Genomic DNA, 22,581 nt, shown 5'->3' on the forward strand with positions numbered 1-22,581 from the left:
AGAGCATCTTGAACTACTTGAAATAAATACATCTTAAAACCTGTATTTCATATGATTATTTTAGGTTAGGTTAGGTTAGGTAAGGTAAAGGTTATGATAGCCTCGCTTGTATAGTACCTCTGGGTTTAAGAACAGTTTTTTTAGATTAAAATGATTTTTTTTTTTTGGGGGGGGGGGGGAGGGGCGGGGTCAGTTGTCAAGAAAAAGGTACAACAACAAATACTTTTGTTAATAAGTTTTAGTTTTGTAATTTTCCACAAAGTTTCTATGGTTTTTGGAACGAATTGGCTTACAATTAAACCTAAAAGTTATGTGTATGTGTTTTAGTTTTTTTTTTCATTTCTTTTTTAGTAGTGCAGTTACAATATAGCAGTATTTCTTTATCTCTTATTTTATTTCTTATTTTATTCTCTTTCTATCTTCTGTCTTTATTGTGTTTTTCTATTTATCTATCTTTTTTCCTTTCTATTACTTTTAAAACTTTTTTGATCTGCCTTTCTATCTAATTGTTTGGTTTCCAAAAACTCATTTTTGTAATTGAGACTCTTGGGGCCAAAACACACACACACCCACACACACACATGTAATTTGATAGGGAGGGAAAATGAGCGCGAGGGGTGGGGGGACAAGTCAACCAACCACAGGCCAGAAGACAAATCACGTGATTACTTTAATCGACCAATAGGAGGTCTGGGATCTTGACAGCCATGTTGTTAACTACATTTTACATTGCCATGAATTTACTTCCTTTTCAACGTCTCAACATGACATACCCAGATAAAAGGAGCCTGCTAAACTTTGCTGCTGCTATTATATCAACACATTTACTATGTCAGAATAGTAGTAGAAATCAGCTATCTGAAGGGAAAAGACAATGACCAATAAATTGATGCATGCATCTCAAATGATTTTACACAAAATTATCCTTTCTGTAGATTACGTTTAGACATTTAACTGAATGAACCAACCAATCAAAAGTAAATAAAAGTCCCCAAAATAACGCAACGAATAAGAAAACGTTATTATAACTTTGTGCATTAGTAGAAAGGTAGAAATTAATTAGTTTAGTCCCAATGTCGACGTAAATAGAAAACAAGCCCTTAAAAGCAAAGTCGATTTATATATCAGCCACGACCAATTATATTGAATAAACCTTATAGTCGACATTGATATCATATGTCAGCATTAAACTTCCCAGTATAATATGTTACACAGAAGGGGGCTTTTATTAGTCTGGGGATCAAAAAGGGATACTTTTGGGGGATTGGAGAAAATATACGTTTTAGGGGGTGAAAAAGTCCCAATGGCTAATAACTAGGTTGGGGGTAAATGCAGGAAGAGAGAGGACAATAGCGGTAAAATTTTTCTACAACTCTTTCTCCCCCCAACATACATTCAATAGCTACTATTAGACTATTAGACAAAATTTTGGGGTAGATAAACTTAATCCCCATTCTCCATCCCTATAACCCTGTTGTAAATTAGGAAAAATATTTCAGGGGGGGGGGGAGTTATAGGATGTTGAAAGTAATTTGGTCTAAAAAGACTTTTATAGTTGTATACCCCTCTTCATTTTAAAAGCGGATCTTTTCTATGTTTCTATTTTTAGGTCGTGTCTTTATGTCTCGTAACTACGTCAATTTTAGTCCCTAAAACGCCTGTATGTAGATGGATCTGAAATATTAAGGCATATCAAACTTCTTTAAAAGTAACAGGATGTTAATAGGTTAGTCTGTCTGCATATCTGTATTCGAAGTGATAGGAAAAACAGAAAAATAGCCTTAAACCATCAAGGGACCTTCGTAAAGCTTTAAAAGAATAGAGAACTCAATCGGTTAAGCTATACAGACTAAAAAACCTTACTACTTTATATAATAGGATAAATTTTTGTGTTAGCTTCTTAATACAAATGAAAAAAGTTGTCCTTGTTATTTATTTTTTTTTTTTGGGGGGGGGGGGTAGGGGGGCTGCAGCTTTTTCTTGGTAAGGTCATATTTCCTGCCAAGTACTAATTAATTTCAAATAACCATTTCAAAATTGACCAAGAAAGGACTGTGGAAGGGAGAGATATTTCTTAACAGGTAGAACCAAAAAGGTGTAGCCGTTTGCGAGATTTTAAGTCGATATAAATCGTTGTTTTAACTGTGAATTTAACTGTGAAAGAGAGAGATAGAGGGGGGGAGAGAGCGAGAGAGATAGAGAGAGAGAGAGAGAGTGCGAGAAAGAGAGAGAAAGGATGCACAAAGAGAGAGAGAGACAGAGAGAGAGAGAGAGAGATAGAGAGAGAGAGAGAGAGAGAGAGAGAGAGAGAGAGAGAGAGAGAGAGAGAGAGAGAGAGAGAGAGAGAGAGAGAGAGAGAGAGAGAGAGAGAAATACATTGAAAGTAAGAAAAATAAATAGAAAATAGTGAAAAAGCATAGTAAAGAAATAAACCAATAGAATAGATATTTGCTAAAAAGAACCTTTTTTTTGTTAAAATGCAAACAATAATACCTATACAGAAGTGTGACATCCGTTCACTTTTATTTCTTTCCTTTTATTTGCTTTTCCTCTGGCCATTATCTGCGCCCCTAGCACCTAGAGGTCAATAAATAAATGTAAAAGTATAGATGTATAACCCAGAAAACTACCTGGCCCCGATCTTGGGGACCTTTTTCGTCTGATAGCAAAAATTACTTTCGCTCTTTTCTAGAAACTTTAATATTTTAATATTTTTAATATTTACGATGTTATTAGCTGATATTGAAATACCCAATTGAAAGTCGGCATATGGTCCACTGGATGAAAACATAAAGTTATTTTACCCCTTCCCTCTATATTATTTTACTTTATTGTTTGTCAATTTATAGAATTTTTGTGGGGTAACCCTTGACAATTTAAATCTTTCTCTTGTATTAAATTGTTAGCCCCAAATAGCTGAAGGCCCAGGCTAACAAAACTTGCAGTAACTCTATGGTTTTTATTTTAATATTCGTGGGAAATTGTCTATAATACGATGCTATTCATGATTTTTCATTATGGCTGAGAACCAGTTCTAATCCAGTAGACATTTAATTGGTTTCGATGCCATACTAGAAATGGTTTACTAAAGTTGAAATTCTATAAACACATTTTTTTACTATTTTCTACAAAAGTAGATAACTTGGTAATAAACACATTGATACCCAAACGGCTTAGTGCCAGTTGAAAAATATTTAACTTATCCAAAGAAAAATGCGCCTACAATGAATTTTTTGGCAAAAATTGGACCACATTTTAACTTGTAAAAATGTCTTAGAATTGTCCTAATTGTTCTTAATCTTTCCCACGAATGGTGGGGGTATAAAAAGCAAAATACAAAATAGCGAAGTAAAATGAATAACCCTACTTCTATTCTTATTATTAGAGATATGACCAGAAAAAAATTTAACTTATTCTAACGTGAGTTAAATAACGTTTTTTTCTCGGAAAATTTAGACATCACACAGTAGGTGGATTTTAACAATGTTTTATGTTATAAATTTAGATTATTTTGTAGTTTTTAAACATGTTAAACTAAACCCACAACAATCTTAAGTCCAGTGAATAATAAAAGTTTAAAATTTGAAGGTATTGTCAAGTCGAATAGCCGGTTCTATAAAATATTTGTGTTATCAAAATAACAGTTCAATTACAAGTTTCAGATACTGTAAATAAACGGTGATTGTAAGTTTAAGACATCTTTAGAATTGCAGATGTTATGGATGTATAGAATGGTGTTTATTGGTTTTAGAGTTTAGACCTTTCAATGACGTTCAGTTCAAGCAACAATTTTTTCACGGATTTCTAAATCAAAATTCATACAAATGAAGAAAATCAACAAAATATTATTTAATAGGCGTGTCCCAACCCCAAAGAAAATAGCCTAAAACTACCACAGGACCAGTAGGTATATTCCCTGAAGATTAGAGCCCAATCGGTTCAGCGGTTACCGAGATATTAAGCTCCAGACAGACATCGTTCTACTTCGTTAAATAATCCATAAAATTTCAACTAAACAAATATTGTATGTTACTAACTTTCAGTAATAAATAAACACAGCCTAGACTGACCATTGGCAGTAATATAACCATTTTCTTATTTTAGGTTGTGTAGCTACTCAATAACATAGATTGTCCGTCAGTTTATAAGTTGTGTTAGTTTTGATTTTACCATTGATAACACATTGAAATATTCTTTTCTTTTATTAGTGCAGCCTCTTTATAACTTGAATATGTTAAATTGCACTTTATACCATATTTTCTAAAAACTAAGTTTTAAAATTAGAAGGAAGGAGAAAAAAACAATAATTCTTGAAGAGTGTCAGAACTTAAAAAGCAGAACATTAATTTGTAAGTCTAAACAATATTGTACATAATTTTGTAGCAAAATTGCGTACATACAGGAGGTTGTAAAAATACATACTTTCATTTTAGGTATTTGATTGTAGAGATGGTTTGCTTACAATATTGTCTTAGGAATGATTATTCCAAAAGTCAGATAAATAGGATAAAAAAGTTGAAAATAAGCATGTTTTAAATGCACGTACAGACTTTCTGGAACGATTTTTGAATTGGTACGCTCATTGTTATAGGAAACATCATACACAGTTAGAACCTGATAAGACAAAATCCTGGCATGTCTGTATTAACGAAAAGAGCTATCTGTTTGTATTCCTGTGCTAAGCTACACTGGATGTAATTTTAAAAATACGAAAAAATTAAATTAAAAAAAAATTTAGATCATAATTTCAATTTTATTTAATAAAAGCGTAATAATAACATAATTGAGATTAACATTACAATAAATAAATATCACATTTTAAACTGTTTTTCTAAAATTTTCAATAATTAATTATACATATAACATTTTGAACAAAAATCGTTCAAATGAGCGTTGTTTTTTAGTGTTCTTTTTGGCACTCTTTGGCCAGTATTTGGCACTTAATTGGCACATTGGCAATGTTCTAGTTTTCTTTCAAAGGCACAAATTTTAAATGAGATCATATAATTGCATGTTCATATGATGTGGCACTAGGTAGGGGTCGTTTGCGGTCATAATATGTCCGCTGGCAGCCGCGGATGCGGCAACCGCAGCCCGCGCATGAAAATCACTTGCCGCCGTGGCTTCAGAATCGTAGACCTGGCGCAAAATTGAACCAAAATTTTCGCCGCTATTATTTTCATGGTCCATAACGATGGCGGAATTATCATAAAATTCGGATATTGTTACGCGAGGCGGTAACGGTTGAAATGGCGATGAAGTCGGCGATTGGTGGTGTTGATTGTGGTGAGACTGGAGAGAATGGAGACTTTGGTTGTTTGCGGCGGGGTGATGAGAAATGGCGGGACTGTGAATCGCCATCATGGGGTCTTGATGCACAATATAATTGTTTTCAACTAACTGTGACTGTTCCACAGCCGGCGGTAACATTGAGCCGTTATCAACTGCTGAGCTATACGGCGGTAGCGATGAACGGCTGGCAGAAAATTTGGAATGGTTGTAACCGCTGATTGTTCGGTTTGACATGGACATAAAGGTTGATTGGGTTGACACAACGCCGGGATAAACTGTCATGGCGGGAGAAAATGACGGCAACGGGGGTAGCTGGTGGCTGTATTGGCTGTGATTAATAACCGCCGCCTGTTGCTGCGAGTATTTATCAAAATATTGGCCGACGGTGTGACCGATGTTTTGTTTGGCAGCTACCGCCATGCGGTTATGTTTGGTGCGGCGGTGTTCTTGCAGAGATTTGCGGGAGTTGAAGCGGTCGCCGCACTCGTCACATCCGACAGTCTCGCGGTTCGGCCGGTTTTTACAAACAGTCTGAAAAAGAAAAAAAAATATAAGTAAACAAATTTAATTATGAAAAAAAACTTAACTAAAAATTAAGTTTGACCGTTATTTTAGGGGAAGATGTTTAAAATAATTTCACATCTATTTATCTCATTATTACACTCTTCTATCGTCCTATCGTTGATCAGTTATTTCAAAAATTCGTTTAATTACACAAATCCTCCTAACTAATATAAGAAAAAGTGGTAATATTCCTATAAGCGGCAAGTGGACCAAATTATTCCCTACCCCACACCATATATTTCTTTTATTTTCATTTAAGGAACTTCAACTTTGTAAGGTTCTAAAACCTAACCTATTCTAAAAGAAGCATAAGACATTGAATAAAGAACCAATATGATAGGGGGGTCATAAGGGTAATTACCTATCATTTTGAGGGAAATTGCCGAAAAAAGATGAGAATTTTAATGTGAAAAGGAAGAAGAGAGACAAAAAATGTTCTTTTTAAACTAACAAAATTACAAATAATTTAGCTTTTAAAAGCGGCATGATAAAAGAAACACAGCCAATCAGACATGTTTCTAAAAAAGGTTGAACCAAATGTCTTTTATAAAAAGTGAAGAATGTGGTAAATAGGTAAGAACCTCCCAAACTTTTATCAGTCAGAAGTGCTCATTAGAAGGCTTTAAACACAAGATTATGTGCTTTTGTTGTTGTTGTTGTTGTTGTTGTTGTTGTTGTAGCCATGATTCTCTGAAGTTAGGACTCAGATGCACACGGAGACTGGAAGTGGGAATCCTTTGGCCAATCTTAGATTGGTAAGCTTCGCGCTAAGCTGATTGTATTCTATGTTACATTACAAGCTGGCCCGCAATTCTCGTGGAAGCTACTCAATTATTACATCACCCTGGCCTAGAGTTTTGGCAGGTGTTCCATATTAAGCCACCCTAATTAATGGCACTCTCATACGAGGAGCATGGATGAGGGAAAGCATGGTTAGAGCTGCTTGATTAGTAGAATCCTAACTTCCTACAAATCTCCCCCCTTACAACCCTAGGGCATCTTAGGGAAGGTTGCGTGATCATAATCTGACAAATTGCGACAGCATTTGTCAACCGAGTGCAAAGTCTATGTGGGGACTTGAACTCGGTTTCTCCCAACCACAGCGTAGTGCGCTAACCACTACACTATGGGACACCCTCCCATAGTGTGCTTTTAAATACGCTTTTTACATGTGGTAAAAAAAGGCTTTTTAGGACTTTTTTTGTTGGATATTGGATTAGTACCCTGTAAAAATTAAGGGATGGTATTATATCAACATAAGAATGTAGTCATAATTTCATTATTGGAGTAGGGTTAAATTTGATAAAGATTGTCAACGTAAATGTCAGTCAAAACATATATCATTTGTGACTATCATTTAGTCGACAAAGGCTATGTTAACAAAAAGATCCAAGATCAATTTAAAACCTCTTAAATCTTAAATTTTAATAGATTCAAGTAATATTTTCATTAATGATAATTTAGATTTGAAAAATTTCTTGTATTCTAAGGGATTATCATGTCTTCTATAATCTTATTACTTAAAATCAAAAGTATTTCTATAAAACAGAGAAAAAAGCGAGCAGCTACTCTAAAATAGATGAAAATACAATTAAGTGTTAAATCTAATTATTGTTTCCCAAAATGCATTTGATGATGATACACTAAGATCACCTCTTTTTTATATTAATATTATTTTTAAACATAGCTAATTTCCAGATAAAGATTTAATAAAAGTCTCCAAAGTTTTAAAGCAAACAAATAAGAAAACATCTTCATAAAACTTTGGACACCAGTATAATTTATAGTCGAATGTACCCTCCCTCCCTAAATTAAATGAATATTAATTAGTAATTATGTAAAAACACTTTATATGAATGGGTGGGTTATGGCAAAGTTTATGATTAAAATGTCATAGCTTGTTAATGTTTGTTTATTCAGTGATTTTGTAAATAAAGTCAACTCCCTTTTAAGTCCTCAAATCTGATACTTTATTTACATAGAAATTAAACTTCAGAAAACACAAAATTGCTACAAAATATAATGAATAGAAAAGGCCCTAAAATACTTGGTTTAAGGTCAAAATTTATTGTCTGTTTTTTTTATCTGTTTGTCTGCCTGTCGGTCTGTTATGTGTATTGTCTGTTAATTGCCCACAAAATGTATTCTTAAACGTCCAAGATCACGTCGAAAGATAAGTTTTTTTGGTTCACAAAAGACCATACTCACTAATTGTCCTTAAAAAGTTTTAAGTACCTTTAAAGTAGAAAATCTATATAGGATTATTATTTTATAGTAAATGTTTTAGTTATTATAAAAATGATTACAAATCAGAAATAAAATCAGGATTTTTAAGGACATTTCATGAAAACGGTCCTTAAAGCCTTCTGTGACACTGAATATGACCTTTTCATGCATTGTTTTTGGAGATACGGAAAGTGACGTCATAAAAATACGTATAAATCCATCTCTTTTTTTAGAAATTTCATTTCCTTCTTCTCCTCTCACCCGTATTTTTATAACGTCAAACAGGACACATCCATATCTCCCAATTTTAGATATTTCGTAAAAGTTTTATTTGTCTCATTAATAAATAGCATCAATTAAGATTCGATAGAAAGCTCATTTAACTTAGGAAAATTAAATTTTTAATAGATAAGTAATGTTTAAGATTCATTAATAATAAAGAATGAGACGGACTTACAGACATACTCTTAGAGTAGCTTCGCTTCTAAAATAGCATAAAATATTTTGAGACTACAGTAACCCTTTCTATTTTAGAAGTTTATTATAGTATTCAAATAAACCACATTTATACATGTTAAAATACAATAAGGCACATTTTTCTGTCTCCAAAATGACACCCAACACGCGCGCCAAAAAAGCTCATCTTTGATTTTTATCCAAAAAAAGGCAAGAATTTGAGAATTTAAGAATTTTTCTTCTTTTTTTTGAATATTGAATAGAAAATTTTGTATAAATTCCTTCTGGTTGATCAAGTATGGAATTGATGTTATCAATGCTTTAAGATTTAAAGGGATTTTGCGGTGTACGGCCTTTGTGCTTAAAGCCAAAACATTTGTTATTTGGGGCTTTGTTATACCCCCCCCCCCCATTTGAATTGATTGAAACCCCGCTAAAAGTATTATAAGATAACATATTTTGAACAACATGACACTTTGCGACAAAAAGATTATAATGCCCCAAAAACTTATGTAATAGTGGAAATTCCTTTTGAAATTAAATTAGATTAATTTGTATTAAGAATTCCAATTTGGATTTATTGCAATCCAATTTTTTTTGAAAATTTCAGTTGTTTAATTTACAGTTAGATGGTTTATTTAAATATGATTTTTAAAGAAAATATATCTTTTTGAAAACACTACAATTTTGAGTTTAACACCAGAGAGAGAGAGAGAGTAGAGGGAGAGTATGGGCTGTTTATTACATTAGTCACCAAAGTTTTCTAATAACGCTTTCTTATTCGTTGGCTTAACAACTTTAGGGACTTTTAATAGGTTTTAATTGTTTTGTTTGTTTTGTCAGCCATTGTCTTAGCCCTTTAGATACCTGGGTTTACACCCCCACCTTCAAAATTTGGGAAGTATATAATCCGTTGCTCCAAATTAAAATCCTTAAAATGGCAAATTTTGTTGGAATTTTAATCCTATGTTTAGAAATTTTGTCAGGTGTTATACTTTCTTTCCGGGTAAAATTTTTGGATATTTGCTGCCTTAAAGGGTTAAAAAGAATTGCTTCTATGAATGATTTTGTCTTTGTTTAAACTTGAATATTTTGAATAAAGCACTAAAAGGTCATTTTATGCTCATCAACGACAAAAGGCTAAAAATGTTAACCATTTCAAGAGAACTTCCATTTTTTTCTTAAAAACGACAAAAACTTTTTAACTTTTTGAATTGATATAAACTTAAACAAAATGACAGAGACTTAGTGATAATTATTTTTAGCTTAATGAAAGACACTTTTCAAAGAAAATGTATATAAATTTAACTTGCAGAAGTTCCCATAAAAGTCCATAAATACCGCACATAATTGGACAAATTATCTTTAAAATCTTCTGTGAAAACCTAAAAATTGTTCCCAGATTAAAACTGTGTATTAAAAGACCTTGTTCTTAAAAGATATACTTTTAAAAGGGTTACTTATAGTTTTAGCAGCAAATATCTTGATATTTTTTATTTACTGTAGAAAGTACAGATAATACATTTTTTTAAAAATTAACCAACAAAATAGAAAGTTAATCTGGTGCAAGATCCAAGAAATAATAAATCCATTGAGCTATAGAGTAGCTATGTAACTAAACAGAACTAAGAAACTTGTTTAAAATTATTAGACTAGAATAATTAGCTTGACTTAAAGACCAAAATTTATGGCTATCTAATTTGTCAGAAAAAACAGTAAAAAAATGCATTTTACTAATTTTCTGTCTGTTTTGTTAATGTTCAACATTGAGAAATTAATAAAATAAAAAAGTTGATGTTTTTCAAATTTGATGTTTGTTTTATACTTTCTATTTGCTAAATAGATAAATAAATATTGGTTTTTCTTAAAGCATAATAAACAGATTCAGTTTCTTTTAGAAAATTATTGTCTTACTCCTAAACATGACTAAGGATAAAAATGTCATATTAAGGGATTTATTGACACTTTCAGTTTAAGTTTTTTATGTTGAATTTCTATTGCTGCACTACTTAGGGACATAATTGTCCTCGTGTGTATATTCTTAAATAGTTTTCACACTTTTTTAATGGATTAAAGTAGCTAAAACACACAAAATTTAGAAATTCAAATAAACCATGTTGTAAAACTTAGGATTAATTTGATTTTAACTTTTTAAAGATTTTATTTGATGAATTTTGCTACTTTTGAAGAGTAGCAACTCTATAATTAAAGACTTACCGTATGTTTCTGTAGGTAGGCTTTGCAGGCAAAACTGAGTCCGCAGGCCAAGCAATGGAAATCTCTTTTGCCCTCATTATGAACCGCCCGCCTAAACAAAATATAATTAAAACCTAAATTAACCTGTCAGTAGTAGTTATTTATCGCATCGTATTATGGACAGCTTTTCGCGTGATAATATTCGTGACAAATTGTCTGTATACGGTTTTCAGTAAGAATGAGAACTGGTTATAATCCAGCGGATATAAATCGGTTTGGAAGACATAATTGAAAAAAAATTATGGTTGGCCGTTCAACTGACCCTAATTATCGAGTAGCTGTGCTACTTAAAATTGACATATTAGCTTCTAAATAACTGCCATAATTGACGTATTAACAAAAGGGTTCAGATATACTTATGGCTAGAAATAGAAATATTTGTTATTATACTAATATGGAATATTGATATATTTATATCAATATTATATAGGATTAAGTTCTCAATTTTTAAACATATTGTGAACTAGATTTTTAGTAGCGAAGCTACTCTATAATTCACTTTGTCCGTCCGTCCGTCCGTCCGTCAGTCCGTCCGTAACGCTATGGGGGAAATGGGATTTACTCAGCCCCTATAAAAGATAGAAAGCTGAAATTTTTTGACAACATTCCCATCATTAAGGAGCACAATTAACTATAAAACATCAATGGCGGTCGGACGGCTTTTTAGCAGGTTTTAGGCTATTTTTTTATTTTCCACATTTTTCCTCATATCTTTGGTGTTTATGGTCCGATTTTCAAAATTTTTTCAGTTATAGATATCAAAATTAAATTTTCCGTCGTTTAGAGACCCAACAATAACGGTCAGACTGCCTTTTTGCAGGTTTTTGGCTATTTTTATATTTTTTACATTTTCCCCCGTATCTTTGGTGTTTATGGACCGATTTTCAAAATTTTTTCAGTTAAAGATATAAAAATTAAATTTCCGGTCAATTGAAGAAATCAACAATGACTGTCAGACTGCCTTTTTGCAGGTTTTTGGCTATTTTTATATTTTTTACATTTTCCCCCATATCTTTGGTGTTTATTAATCGATTTTCAAAATTTTTTCAGTTAAAGATATCAAAATTAAATTTCCCATCATTTGAAGAAAAAAAAACAATGACCGTCAGTCCCATTCACGAAATTTTGTGCTTCGCTACTTATGGATGTTGTCATCCTTGTTTAATTTTAATTATTCTCTAAGTTATATTTTATACTTTTGTAAATATACAAAATTTTCATTTTTTTTTCGTTTTATAAAATGTTTAATGATAAAAAAATCAATTTTCAGTTACTTTATCAAAGTTAGCTATTATAGAAAAAATCGAAAAGTTTAAGATTATAAAAAAAAGAGGAAGGGTGGGGGGTGTTGTTATGATAAGGGTCAGTTGGTGGGATTAGGGTGGGGGTCAAAATTTGGAAAGATTATGGGACGTTGTTCCATTGTTTGTCATTCTAGTTTCATTGACAGATTGGCTTATTTAGGATTAGAGCACTATGGATTAATTTTGGTAGCGCAGCTACACATATCATTAACTACTTATGCACGTAAGTTGTCCTAGTAATTTAGAATTTTTTTCTAAAAATTGCGGGAAAAAACGCTCGAAATTTCTCACCTGTGATCCTCCATGGCACTCTTATAGCTGAACGGCGCGGTGCATATATCACAGTGGAACACCTGACCGGCGTGGGTAGCCAGCACGTGGCGGGTCAGGCTGGCCCGCCGCGTAAATTCAGACTCGCAATACGCGCACTTGAACGGCTTGTCCGCCGTGTGAGTCTTCAGATGGCCAGTCAGTGTCTTCTTGTTCTTGAAGGTGGCGCCGCACTCGGAGCAGGGGAAGGTCTCGCTGGACGTGTCGTCGTGCAGTTTTTCGTGCACAGCCAAGTGATCTTTTCTTAGAAAAGATTTTGGGCAGGTTGAACATTTGTATTTGTAGTCCTTCTGATGGGTGCGTTGGTGTCGACGCAGCGAATGGCTCCATTTGAATGATTGGCCGCACATGTTACATCTAAATAAATAGATATTAAATAAAATCGAAAGGGAACAAAATGTCATTTTAATAATTAAGTTTAGTAATTTTTTTTTCTAGAAAATGTAAAAAAAAGAAATATGCACTACCTGAATTTTCGTTCACTAGCGTGACAATTCATATGAGAAGTAAGATGCTCTTTAACTCTAGTTGTATACTCGCATTGAGCACATTTTAAATCTGTAGGTCCAACCTTAGACTTCTTCTTCCGCTTGGCAACCGTGGCGGACGGCTCCTCAACGGTCTGCGGGCTGCTGGCGGGTGCCGGCCGTTTGTTGGTCAAACTGCTAATGTTATTATTGGGCTCTGAGGATAGGAGGTCGTCAATGATATTGTTTGATTGTTGTTGATGCTGGTTTGGGGTAACGGGTTCGAGGCTTTCAAACATGGGAGGGCTGGCAGCGAATGAATATTCAGACCCGCTGGAATTTATAGGATCTGAATTGACTGACATTTGGTCATCGTCTAGATGGCTGTTACCGCCGATTAATCCACCGTTGCAGAGCAAATCTACCGGTATTCCAACACCGTTATGGCTCACGGGTCGTGTGGTGGAATCTGGAAGGTTGTCCAACTCATTTTGACCATCCAACGATTCCGGGGCGGATTCGTCTGAGCCCGAGCTGACGCCCGACGAACAGCTGGAGGAACTGGAGGGTGTCCAGTTGGACGAGTCTGGGGACATGGCGACAGCTGACATGTTGTGGGGGTGGCTGCTGCTGATATGGTGTTGGCTGCTGCTGCTTATTTGGTGGTGGGGTGGCGGCGTACTGGTAGATACAGGTACCATTCCTAAAAATATTAATATACAGAAAAATTTACATTTTCACAAGAAAAAAATTGTTCGTTGTAAAAGACAAACATATTTTCTGCTATTATTTTTTTATACCTTGGTTATGAACAGAAGAAATGGGTTGATTTGTGAGGTACTGATCCAGGGCTGTAGCTCCAAGTATGGGTAGGTCACAATAGTTAAGGAATCTGTCCATCATTGAGTTACCCTCATTGTGGGCGGGTAGTTGGTGGCCAGACGGATTAACCATTAACCCTTCCATCCTAAATTAGAAACATATGTTACAAAAAGGTTACATACTATTCTAGAACCATATTACAGCAAGCTTTCTAATAAGATTAAACATAAACCTTCCATTTTTAACTTAAAGCATACATGACACAGGAAGAATATATATGGTTTTAGAAACTAAATACGCAAAGCTTTCTAAACATGTTCAGGATTGGTCAAAGACGTGGTCAAAGTAGAATGTATGTAGTAAGATTAATGTTTTATAAAATATTATGTATTATTTTTTGCCCCCCCCCCCAAACATTTGTTAATAATCTAAACATTTTGTTTGATTTTTATCTTTACAACCTTTTTGAATAGTGCTACTAAATAAGAGAAAGAGAGAGATAGAGAGGAGAATGAGAGAGATAAGAGAGGGTTAGGTTAAGTTTATATCAGATGAAATAAATCATACAACCATAGGGCTCGTGTTCAAGGGGAAAGGAGGTATCTCCTACTCCCCCCCCCCCCCCCACCAGGGGTGTATGTCGTAAATTCCTTTAGGTTAAGGTTTATGTTCATATTTTTTGTGCATATTTTAATAATCTTAACATGGATTACATAAATTGTAACGCTGTTGGAATTTTATTTTAAAATTTCAAAGCGCAGCAACTCTATAATATTACCCTTGTCCGTCAAACTTTGGATTGCATAATCATATTGTTAAAGAAAATATTACAAAATTTATAAGATTTAAACCCTAAACTGTTCTAGTATGGCTTTAAAGCCGATTATTATCCGCTGGATTATAACCAGTTCTTAAGCATACTGAAAAATCATATATAGCATCGCATTACAGACAATTTACAGATATTGAAATAAAAAAATAAAAACCAGTTTTGTTAGCCCCGAGGGTCATCTTAATCTTTTCATTTTAATATCTGCGGAAAGCTGTCTATAATACGATGCAATAAAAAACTTGTATGACATGATAGATACAAAGATTATGAAATGACAAATTACAATTGAAAGAAGGCGCACGGTCTTTTTTATTTGATCATTCTGGTTTCAAATTTACCATATTTGATATTTTATTTGATAAAAATTTAACATTAATTTTGTTTAGTCTTTTATATTAATCTTATTCTGATAATCAACGATTAATTTTTTTATCAATTTTAATTTAAAACTTGTTTTGAAATTTGAAAATAAAATGAACTTAAAATTTGAAAATATTTCAAATACAGAAAATATAAAGAATATTACATGTAAAGAATGCATAAGTAATAAAATGTGAGTAATCTTTAAAAGTAATAGATACCAGACCCATTCATACCTAACCTAAGCTATGTCACCCCTGAAGGGTTATCTACATTTAAAATCAACTATCTTTTATGGCCCAAAATTTGTAAAATCAAAAACATTTAGCACTAGAAATTTAAAACAAAATATGAAAATTTTACCTGTTTTTTTATGCTAGAATTAAAAAAGATTATATTTAAAATTCATAAGTAAATTAATGATCACTAAGTAAATACAAGTAACTATGAATAGTGTTTGATTTCGACTGAGCAAATTTTCTGACAAATGGCGGCAGATTTTCAGTGGCGGCCCCCCTCTCTCATCTCCCCATCCCCTTAACTTTACCCCTTTTAACTTTTGGTTGTTGGATTACACCCATCCCCCTTTGAACACCTCTCTCTCACCTTTGCGCCCCATAATTGGGTATTATCATAGACGAAAAATAAATTTTAAAAATCTTTTAAAATTATGAAAAAAAATTATTTTATCCAAAATAATTATTATATTTTTAATTTTTTAAAAAAATTATAAAAATATTTTTGCCCAATTTATTTATTTCTGCTGTATGACCAACATCTAGGGAAATCCCCCTACAAATGAGGGGTAGAGAAAAAGGTGAAAAGGAGAAAGGTGTCTCGACTACCTGCCTACACCCCCACCCCCTTGATTTGGGGACCCTTTTTTTATTCTGTGGCTTTAGATCTTTTGACTTGAAATTTGTATTTGATACCTTGATGACCCCCTCCCCCTCAATCACACAACAACCCCCCTCCCCCTAAACACAATTTTGACTTAGAAGGAAAACATTTCGTAAATTGGTATAACCTCAAAAAAGTGCCCCTCCCCCCATATAATTTTTCTCCTACATATAGATGGATAGATAAATATTACATTTGATTTTAAATTGAAAGTGGATATAAGGAAAAATGAGTTTTAGGTCAAATATGAGTGTTTTCCTGTTTAAACGTTAATATCTCGGAAACGGCTCAAACAGACGTGTTGCGATATTTAGGGAAGTTGTCTTTTTAAATAGGCGTGGTTTTAGGCTATTTTCTATAAGCGACAAACACAGCGTTTAGTAAACACTTACAAATGATTCATCAGATTTTAAGCTTTTTTCTGATAATAATTTGAAAATAGCACGAAACGCACGATTTTTCAATAAAATCCAATAATAATTGGTTAGAAAACACCATTTTTACATTTTTTAACTTTCATTTAGACTAATGTTTGTTTTTAATAGCAAAGCCGCTCTATATTTATAGATATAGTATGTCCGTTTGTCCTTCCAATCAAGACTTAATGCTAATAGAAAAGTAACATGATGAATGTCTGTTTGTACCACTGAACTTACATGATTTTCCTTTGCAGTGTACATTCTCATCAGTGGCGTGCGAAGCACTTTGTCTAGGGGGGGGCATTTGAAGATTTTGTAAAATTTTGCCCCCCCCTAAACCAAAGTGCCCCGGGGGGGCACTTTGCTTTAGGGGGGGGCATTTTGATTATATATACTAATTTTAAAAAAGGGCGTTTTAAGGGGTGGGATTAGTCCTTATCCCTTCTTCCCCATCTCTTCCCCCATCCCTATTTCCCATTTATATCCCCCATCTCTTCCCCCCCCATCTCTTCTCCCCCATCCCTTCTCCCCACCCTGCAATGACCGAAGGGAAGGGAGCTAGAAAGCATCTTCGAAAAAAAGTACAGAAGATAATTTAACCTCCCCCCCCCCCCCCACCACAAAACATGTTTTATGGGTGGAAGGAGATGTTATAAAATTTCAGCAGGAAGGATAAATAACCCCATTAAAAAAAAATTGGGGGGGGATGAGATAAAAACACTCATTTGGAAATAATTTACCAAAAATTAACCTAATATGTAAAACTGGTTTTAAATATTTCTTTATTGTATGACAACAAGGATGACAACATCTTTAAGTAGCAAAGCACAGAAAAGCATTAATAAAAATACAGACAAGTAGATTTAAGAGCATCTGTTGAAATAAATATATACTTTAGGTAGAAAAAGTCACAAATCCTTTTTCCTGTATGCTGTGTGATGACAGTCAAAGTAAATTACATAATGGATGCTTGAAACAGCGAGAAATTTTTTTTTTTAATATTATAATCCACAAAGAAATTTATCGTACCATAAAACCAAAGATATAAAGAACTATGTAAAAAATAAAAAAAAATACTTGTCCTTTCATCTACAGATATAAAAATCTCTTAGAAATATGGAAAACTTTGGGGTATAGTCTCTTTTGTGGCAACGACTCTTAAGGGGCATTTCGTCATATTTTCAAAGTAGCTTTCAATAGGTTATTCTAGGTTAAGTTAGGTCAGGTGATTTCCCCGCAGGGTTAGGCAATTGGCCCCGCAGGAGCTATAAATAGGGGAAAAGCTACTGTGAAAATACGCCGAAATGCACCTTAAGAGGCAATGTCAGATAAGGGACTATACCCGAAATTTAAAAGATACAAAAATAGCCAAAAACGTCCTGAAAAGCAGTCCGACATCCATGAATTTTTAATAGTTAATTATACTCCATAATGATGGGAATGTTAACATTAAGTTTTAGCCTTCTCTCTTTAATTGCAGTTAAAAAAATCACATTTCCCCCTTAGCATTACGTACTGACAGCTATAATAAATTATAGAGAAGCTAAAAAGTCATATCAACATATCCTACCCTCTTTAAATGGCACTTTAAAACTCTGTTAATTTTTCATTAAGTGGTGTTTCCAAGGATTTATTCCATGAAGCGCACCTAAAAATATTTACTCCCCCTTTGAACTAAAATCAATTAAAGACAACAAGAGTGGCGTATTTTATCAAGTTAGGAATATAGAGTGTAGTTAGTTTTAAGGGTTTTTAATGAAAATTGCCATAAGAAAACATGTCTTTTTGTAAGGGTATGTACACAAAAAAAATGATAAACTTATCCTAAAAATAATATGACATCATGTATAGTTATTCATTTGGACAGACATACAGTGTTGAGAAAAAGGCTTAGATAAATATCAACGCTGTTTCTTTTTTATATAAAATAACTTTTTGATTAAATATTTGTTGTTTTTATAGTTTTTATAATGTTTTTATAGAAATAAAAACAAAATATACAATGTCATAAAAAGCAGAAACCATTTGGATGTGCGCAAAGCGCAAATTTTTTTCTTCAAATATTCAGGGAGGGAGAGGTTTTTTGGCTATTTATTACACTAGTCCCCAATATTTCATATAAAATTTTCTTATTGGTTGGCTCAACAACTTTGGGGACTTTAATGGAATTTTGATTGGTTGGTTAATTATGTCCAGTTTCGATACATTTCATCCACTAATTGTAATCTATATAAGGGGTAATTTTGTGTATCATCATTGGGGATGTACAAAATTTCTTTGGTAAAAAGTTTATATTATACAAAATAAAATACTTCCTATTACCTGGTTTGTTATGTTCAGTGAAAAAAGATTATATCCTAATTTCTAAACTAATTAAAAAATTTGGTAAGGTTAAATGAGTAGTAACTGTCTGTTTGGCGCGAAGCGCCAAAAATTTTTTTTTTGGAGTATTTCTTGATCTTTTTTTTGGAAACTGGGATAGTTTTGCTTTTTGTAGGGTAGGGGGCAAAAAGGGGCATTTTTGTTGACCAGGGGGGGGCAAAATGGGGCATTTTTCAACATTTAGGGGGGGGCAGGGGGGGCGGTGGCTAGGGGGGGGGGCAGGGGGGGGGCGTTTTGGTATCTAGGGGGGGGGGCGATTGCCCCAAATGCCCCCTTCGGTTCGCACGCCACTGATTCTCATAGGTCCTGGGAAGATTTATACCTGTTTTTGGGGAGGGTACTACAACCTTTCCAAAGTAAATCTCCTGTAAAAAAAAGTTAGCCCCCTCCCCCCAAAGAAAAATTTGGCTTTCTTAGAAAAAAACTATAGAAATTGGCGTAGTAGCTAGTTTAAAAACCTTAACACAATTCTGTATAACACTTTTTCTCTCGACTTTTCGGGTAAATATTGCAGCGCAGTTTATGAACATAATTACATCCTTGTTATGATTACGATAATGGATGATTTTCATTTTTATTAGAAATTGACTTTTTGGATTACAGAGACTTAGTACATCTAAAATGTACGGAGTTTAAAAAAGTACGAGGGTAAGTAACCACAACAACCTTCTAAAAGTTGAAAGAGGCCTTTCGTAAAATGTATTTTTTTAAATCAATGTTAAGATCAGCTATTTTCAAAAAAAATATCTTAAAGGTCACTAAGCGGCGCGAGTTTCGTATAACATAATTTTTCTGGCGATTAATCTTTGGAGGGTGGTGGCACCCTCCCTCAAAATAGTTTTGAACCTTTCCTGAACATATGAGAAGCTACACTGTAAATAAGAACCCTATCGGTTCAGCGGTTACAAACAGACATAAACAGATCCTGTTACTTTAATACAAGGATTGTACCCTTTTGAAAATTTTTGAAAATATTTGAAATATATAAAATGTACAAAATCAGAACCTAAATTAGACTGCCATTGACTTTTTGACTTTTCATCGCATTTGTACAATAATAAATAATTTGTAAATATTTCTATAAACATTCTTCTACTAAAAAGGTCAAATATGGTATTCTATTTTATTAAAAATTTAAGTGAAATCAAATTTAGGGGTCTGTCTATTATTTTTTTTTAAATTTTAGAAATATACCATTTCAGAAGATTTTTTTCTTCTTTGAATAAAATTTTTACTTTGTTCATTAAATACAATTTTTTGATGGGTTGTTTTTCAATTTTAAAAATATACAATTTCAGAAGGTTGTTTTCTTAGTTGAATACAATTTTTACTTTGTTCATTAAATACAATTTTTTGGTGGGTTGGGAGTGTTCCCCAACCAAAGAAAATTGCTTAATACCACATCAAGACCAGTATCTATATTCCCCGAGAAGACCAGACAGACGGACAATCAGAAAGACATCGTACTACTTTATCAATTTTTTTATAATATACATCATAACAAAAATTGTTCTTGTTTATCTAAAATTTATCCCTTTCATCTCTTCCTCTGTAATTTCAAAATTTTCCTTTAAAGTAGATATTATGCCCGTATCCATATATATTCCTTAAACTTCTGTTTATACCTCTATTCTCTTTAACTATTTTTTCTATTTTCTTATCTTACTATCTATCTATCTATCGATGAATGAACAAAATCATACTCTTAGTTTTTACAAATCAGACATGTTTAAAAACTTGAACCCAGCACCTTGGGTGTAAAAACTAAACCCACTCGACTAAGATTATTAACTCTCCCTCTCAAAAAAAGCGTTGACTTTCTTGCTACCTTTCTATCTATTTTTTTTTATATTTCCTTCTTCTTTTATATTTTCTCTTTACGAAGACTTATCTTTTTTTCTTTACTCTCACTCTCTCTCTATCTCTCTTTATTTCTTTCTGTTTCTTTATCTATTTGTTGGCCTCAAAAATGTTAGGCCTAATTTGAGGGCATAAATAATACATGGCTTTGCCTTTGTAGCTAAAAAATATTTTAATCTGAAGGGCGGATTTTTGTGATATCAGTCTTAAATCATTGAATAAAAGAAGCAGGATGTCTCTCTGTTTTACTGTACAAAAAGATCTCACTAACCGCTAATTTATTATGACTGTCCCTTACCGTGAAGCTTGTTATAGGTAAGCTTATGATACACATTTTGGGTACATTGGGTTTATGAGGTATTGCACAATCTACAGAGTTAAGGGGAAAAAAGCCTACCCCTCCCCCCAAAACCTTACTCGATTCATAGTCATATGGCTGCAGAAAGACACTTAGAGTTTTATTTCTCTAGTAAGCGATGGCTAAATCAAAACTATTATGCAACGAGAAAATCACAAACTTTTACATATAGACATAATAATCAGGGATCTAAAGGGATAAGACAATGACCGATATATATATGTAAATCCCCAATAATGATTTTAAAAACTACCCCTTATAGTGATTGAAATTAGGGGTTTTAACGTTTGAACACTCAACCTAATGAAACAACAAATCAAAATTTACTGAAGTCACAAAAGTTGTTAAGCCAACGAATAAGAAAACGTTATTATAAAACTTAAGGGACTAGTGTAATAAACAGCCCCTTGTCCCCTCTTTCTGTGCACAATAATCTAAGATAATGTTATAAATGTTGCGCCCATTATTTTTGCAATGTGTATAGAAACATAAACATAACCATAACTATAATATATAGACCAATCAGGGCCAGAACTTTCAGCTCTTTGCCTTTACTATAATTGTTCACTAGCGGCTTCGCCCCTAGTCTCTAGGGGCTTTGCTCCAAGAGGTTTGATCAACCTAATTTTTCGTATTTTAGGTTTAAAACAATTTTTTTTAAAATTTAATTTTGGGTTTCATTTTTTTGGGGGGTTCGGGGTGTCACACCTCCCAAGAAAATAGTTATAAACCTTCCCGGGACCTGTGAGAAGCTACCCTGTAAAGGAGAACCATATCTGTTCAGTGGTTGGCGAGATCCTTTGGTACAAACATACATCGTTCTACTTTGTATTATAGATAATAACAAGGATGACAACATCCATAAAGCGAAGCTCTGGAATGGTAGGACAAACGAACATTAACACTTTTATGTAGTGTCAGAACTGAATAAGCAGAATATAAATAAATGAGTCCAAACAAAATTGTAAGTAATTTTTTTTGCAAAACTGCTTGAATACAAGATATTGTTTAACACCATACTTAAATTTTTAGGACTTAATAATAGAGATGATTTATAACTTCATACCTTGATATAATAGGAATATTTATTTCAAAAATCAGATGAATAGGATAATTTACTTCTGTGTTAAAGTCCTCTATTCTGTTTAGAAATATAAATACATTGGTACTTACAAAAATGCTATGGAATATGGATTTTAACTTTTTTGCACCGCGTTTATAAATATTAAATGATATGTATATGAATTTTTGTGTAGATTTTAAACAAGTTATTGTTGCTTGCGGCATTTTTATGGCCATTTTTTTAGGTAGCCTCATGTAGTATTTACCTTTTGGCTACTGAGCCAATAAAGTTATAATTCTTAATTTTAATTAATAATGTAACTTTGTATTGAGATATTTTTTGCCAACAAAAGAATTTTTAACACTGATTTAATACTGTTTCTAAGATTCAAATGGAAAAATGAGTATGATAAAGTTAAAGATTATAATAGAAGAAAGAATTACTAAAAAGAGAGAGAGGAGACAATGGGCTGTATATTACAAAAGTTGCCAAAGTTTAATAAGAATGTTTTCTTATTCATTGGCTTAACAACGTTGAGGACTTTAATTAAACTTAATTGGTTGGTTCATTAAGTTGATTTTCCAAACGTTTCAACCACTGATTGTAATCTACATAATGAGTAATTTTGTGAATTACCATTGGGGATGTACATTAATTTATCGGCCAATGTCTTATCCCTTTAGTTCCCTT

At 33.1% G+C, this 22,581-nt stretch overlaps 1 protein-coding gene across 2 annotated transcripts in view; it reads right to left on the bottom strand.

Annotated features, from left to right (window-relative positions):
- Positions 1–4,739: 4,739 nt before the first annotated feature.
- Positions 4,740–22,581, bottom strand: part of LOC145326844 (uncharacterized) — a 46,893-nt gene continuing 29,051 nt past the window's right edge. The window contains exons 1-6 of one of the 2 annotated variants that reach the window (XM_080170279.1): positions 15,273–15,412; positions 13,696–13,862; positions 12,896–13,598; positions 12,390–12,785; positions 10,756–10,846; positions 4,740–5,823 (exon numbers count right to left, since the gene is read on the bottom strand). In XM_080170279.1, coding sequence (XP_080026405.1) covers positions 4,990–5,823; positions 10,756–10,846; positions 12,390–12,785; positions 12,896–13,598; positions 13,696–13,861 — 2,190 coding nt within the window. In that variant the 5' untranslated portion in view covers position 13,862; positions 15,273–15,412 and the 3' untranslated portion in view covers positions 4,740–4,989. Of the gene's footprint in view, positions 5,824–10,755; positions 10,847–12,389; positions 12,786–12,895; positions 13,599–13,695; positions 13,863–15,272; positions 15,413–22,581 lie in introns of those variants that run through there. The other variant, XM_080170280.1, reaches the window with a different exon arrangement.

Source organism: Acartia tonsa, chromosome 8 (assembly GCF_053477335.1).
Source record: "Acartia tonsa isolate MP-2025a chromosome 8, ASM5347733v1, whole genome shotgun sequence".
Lineage (NCBI taxonomy): Eukaryota > Metazoa > Arthropoda > Copepoda > Calanoida > Acartiidae > Acartia > Acartia tonsa.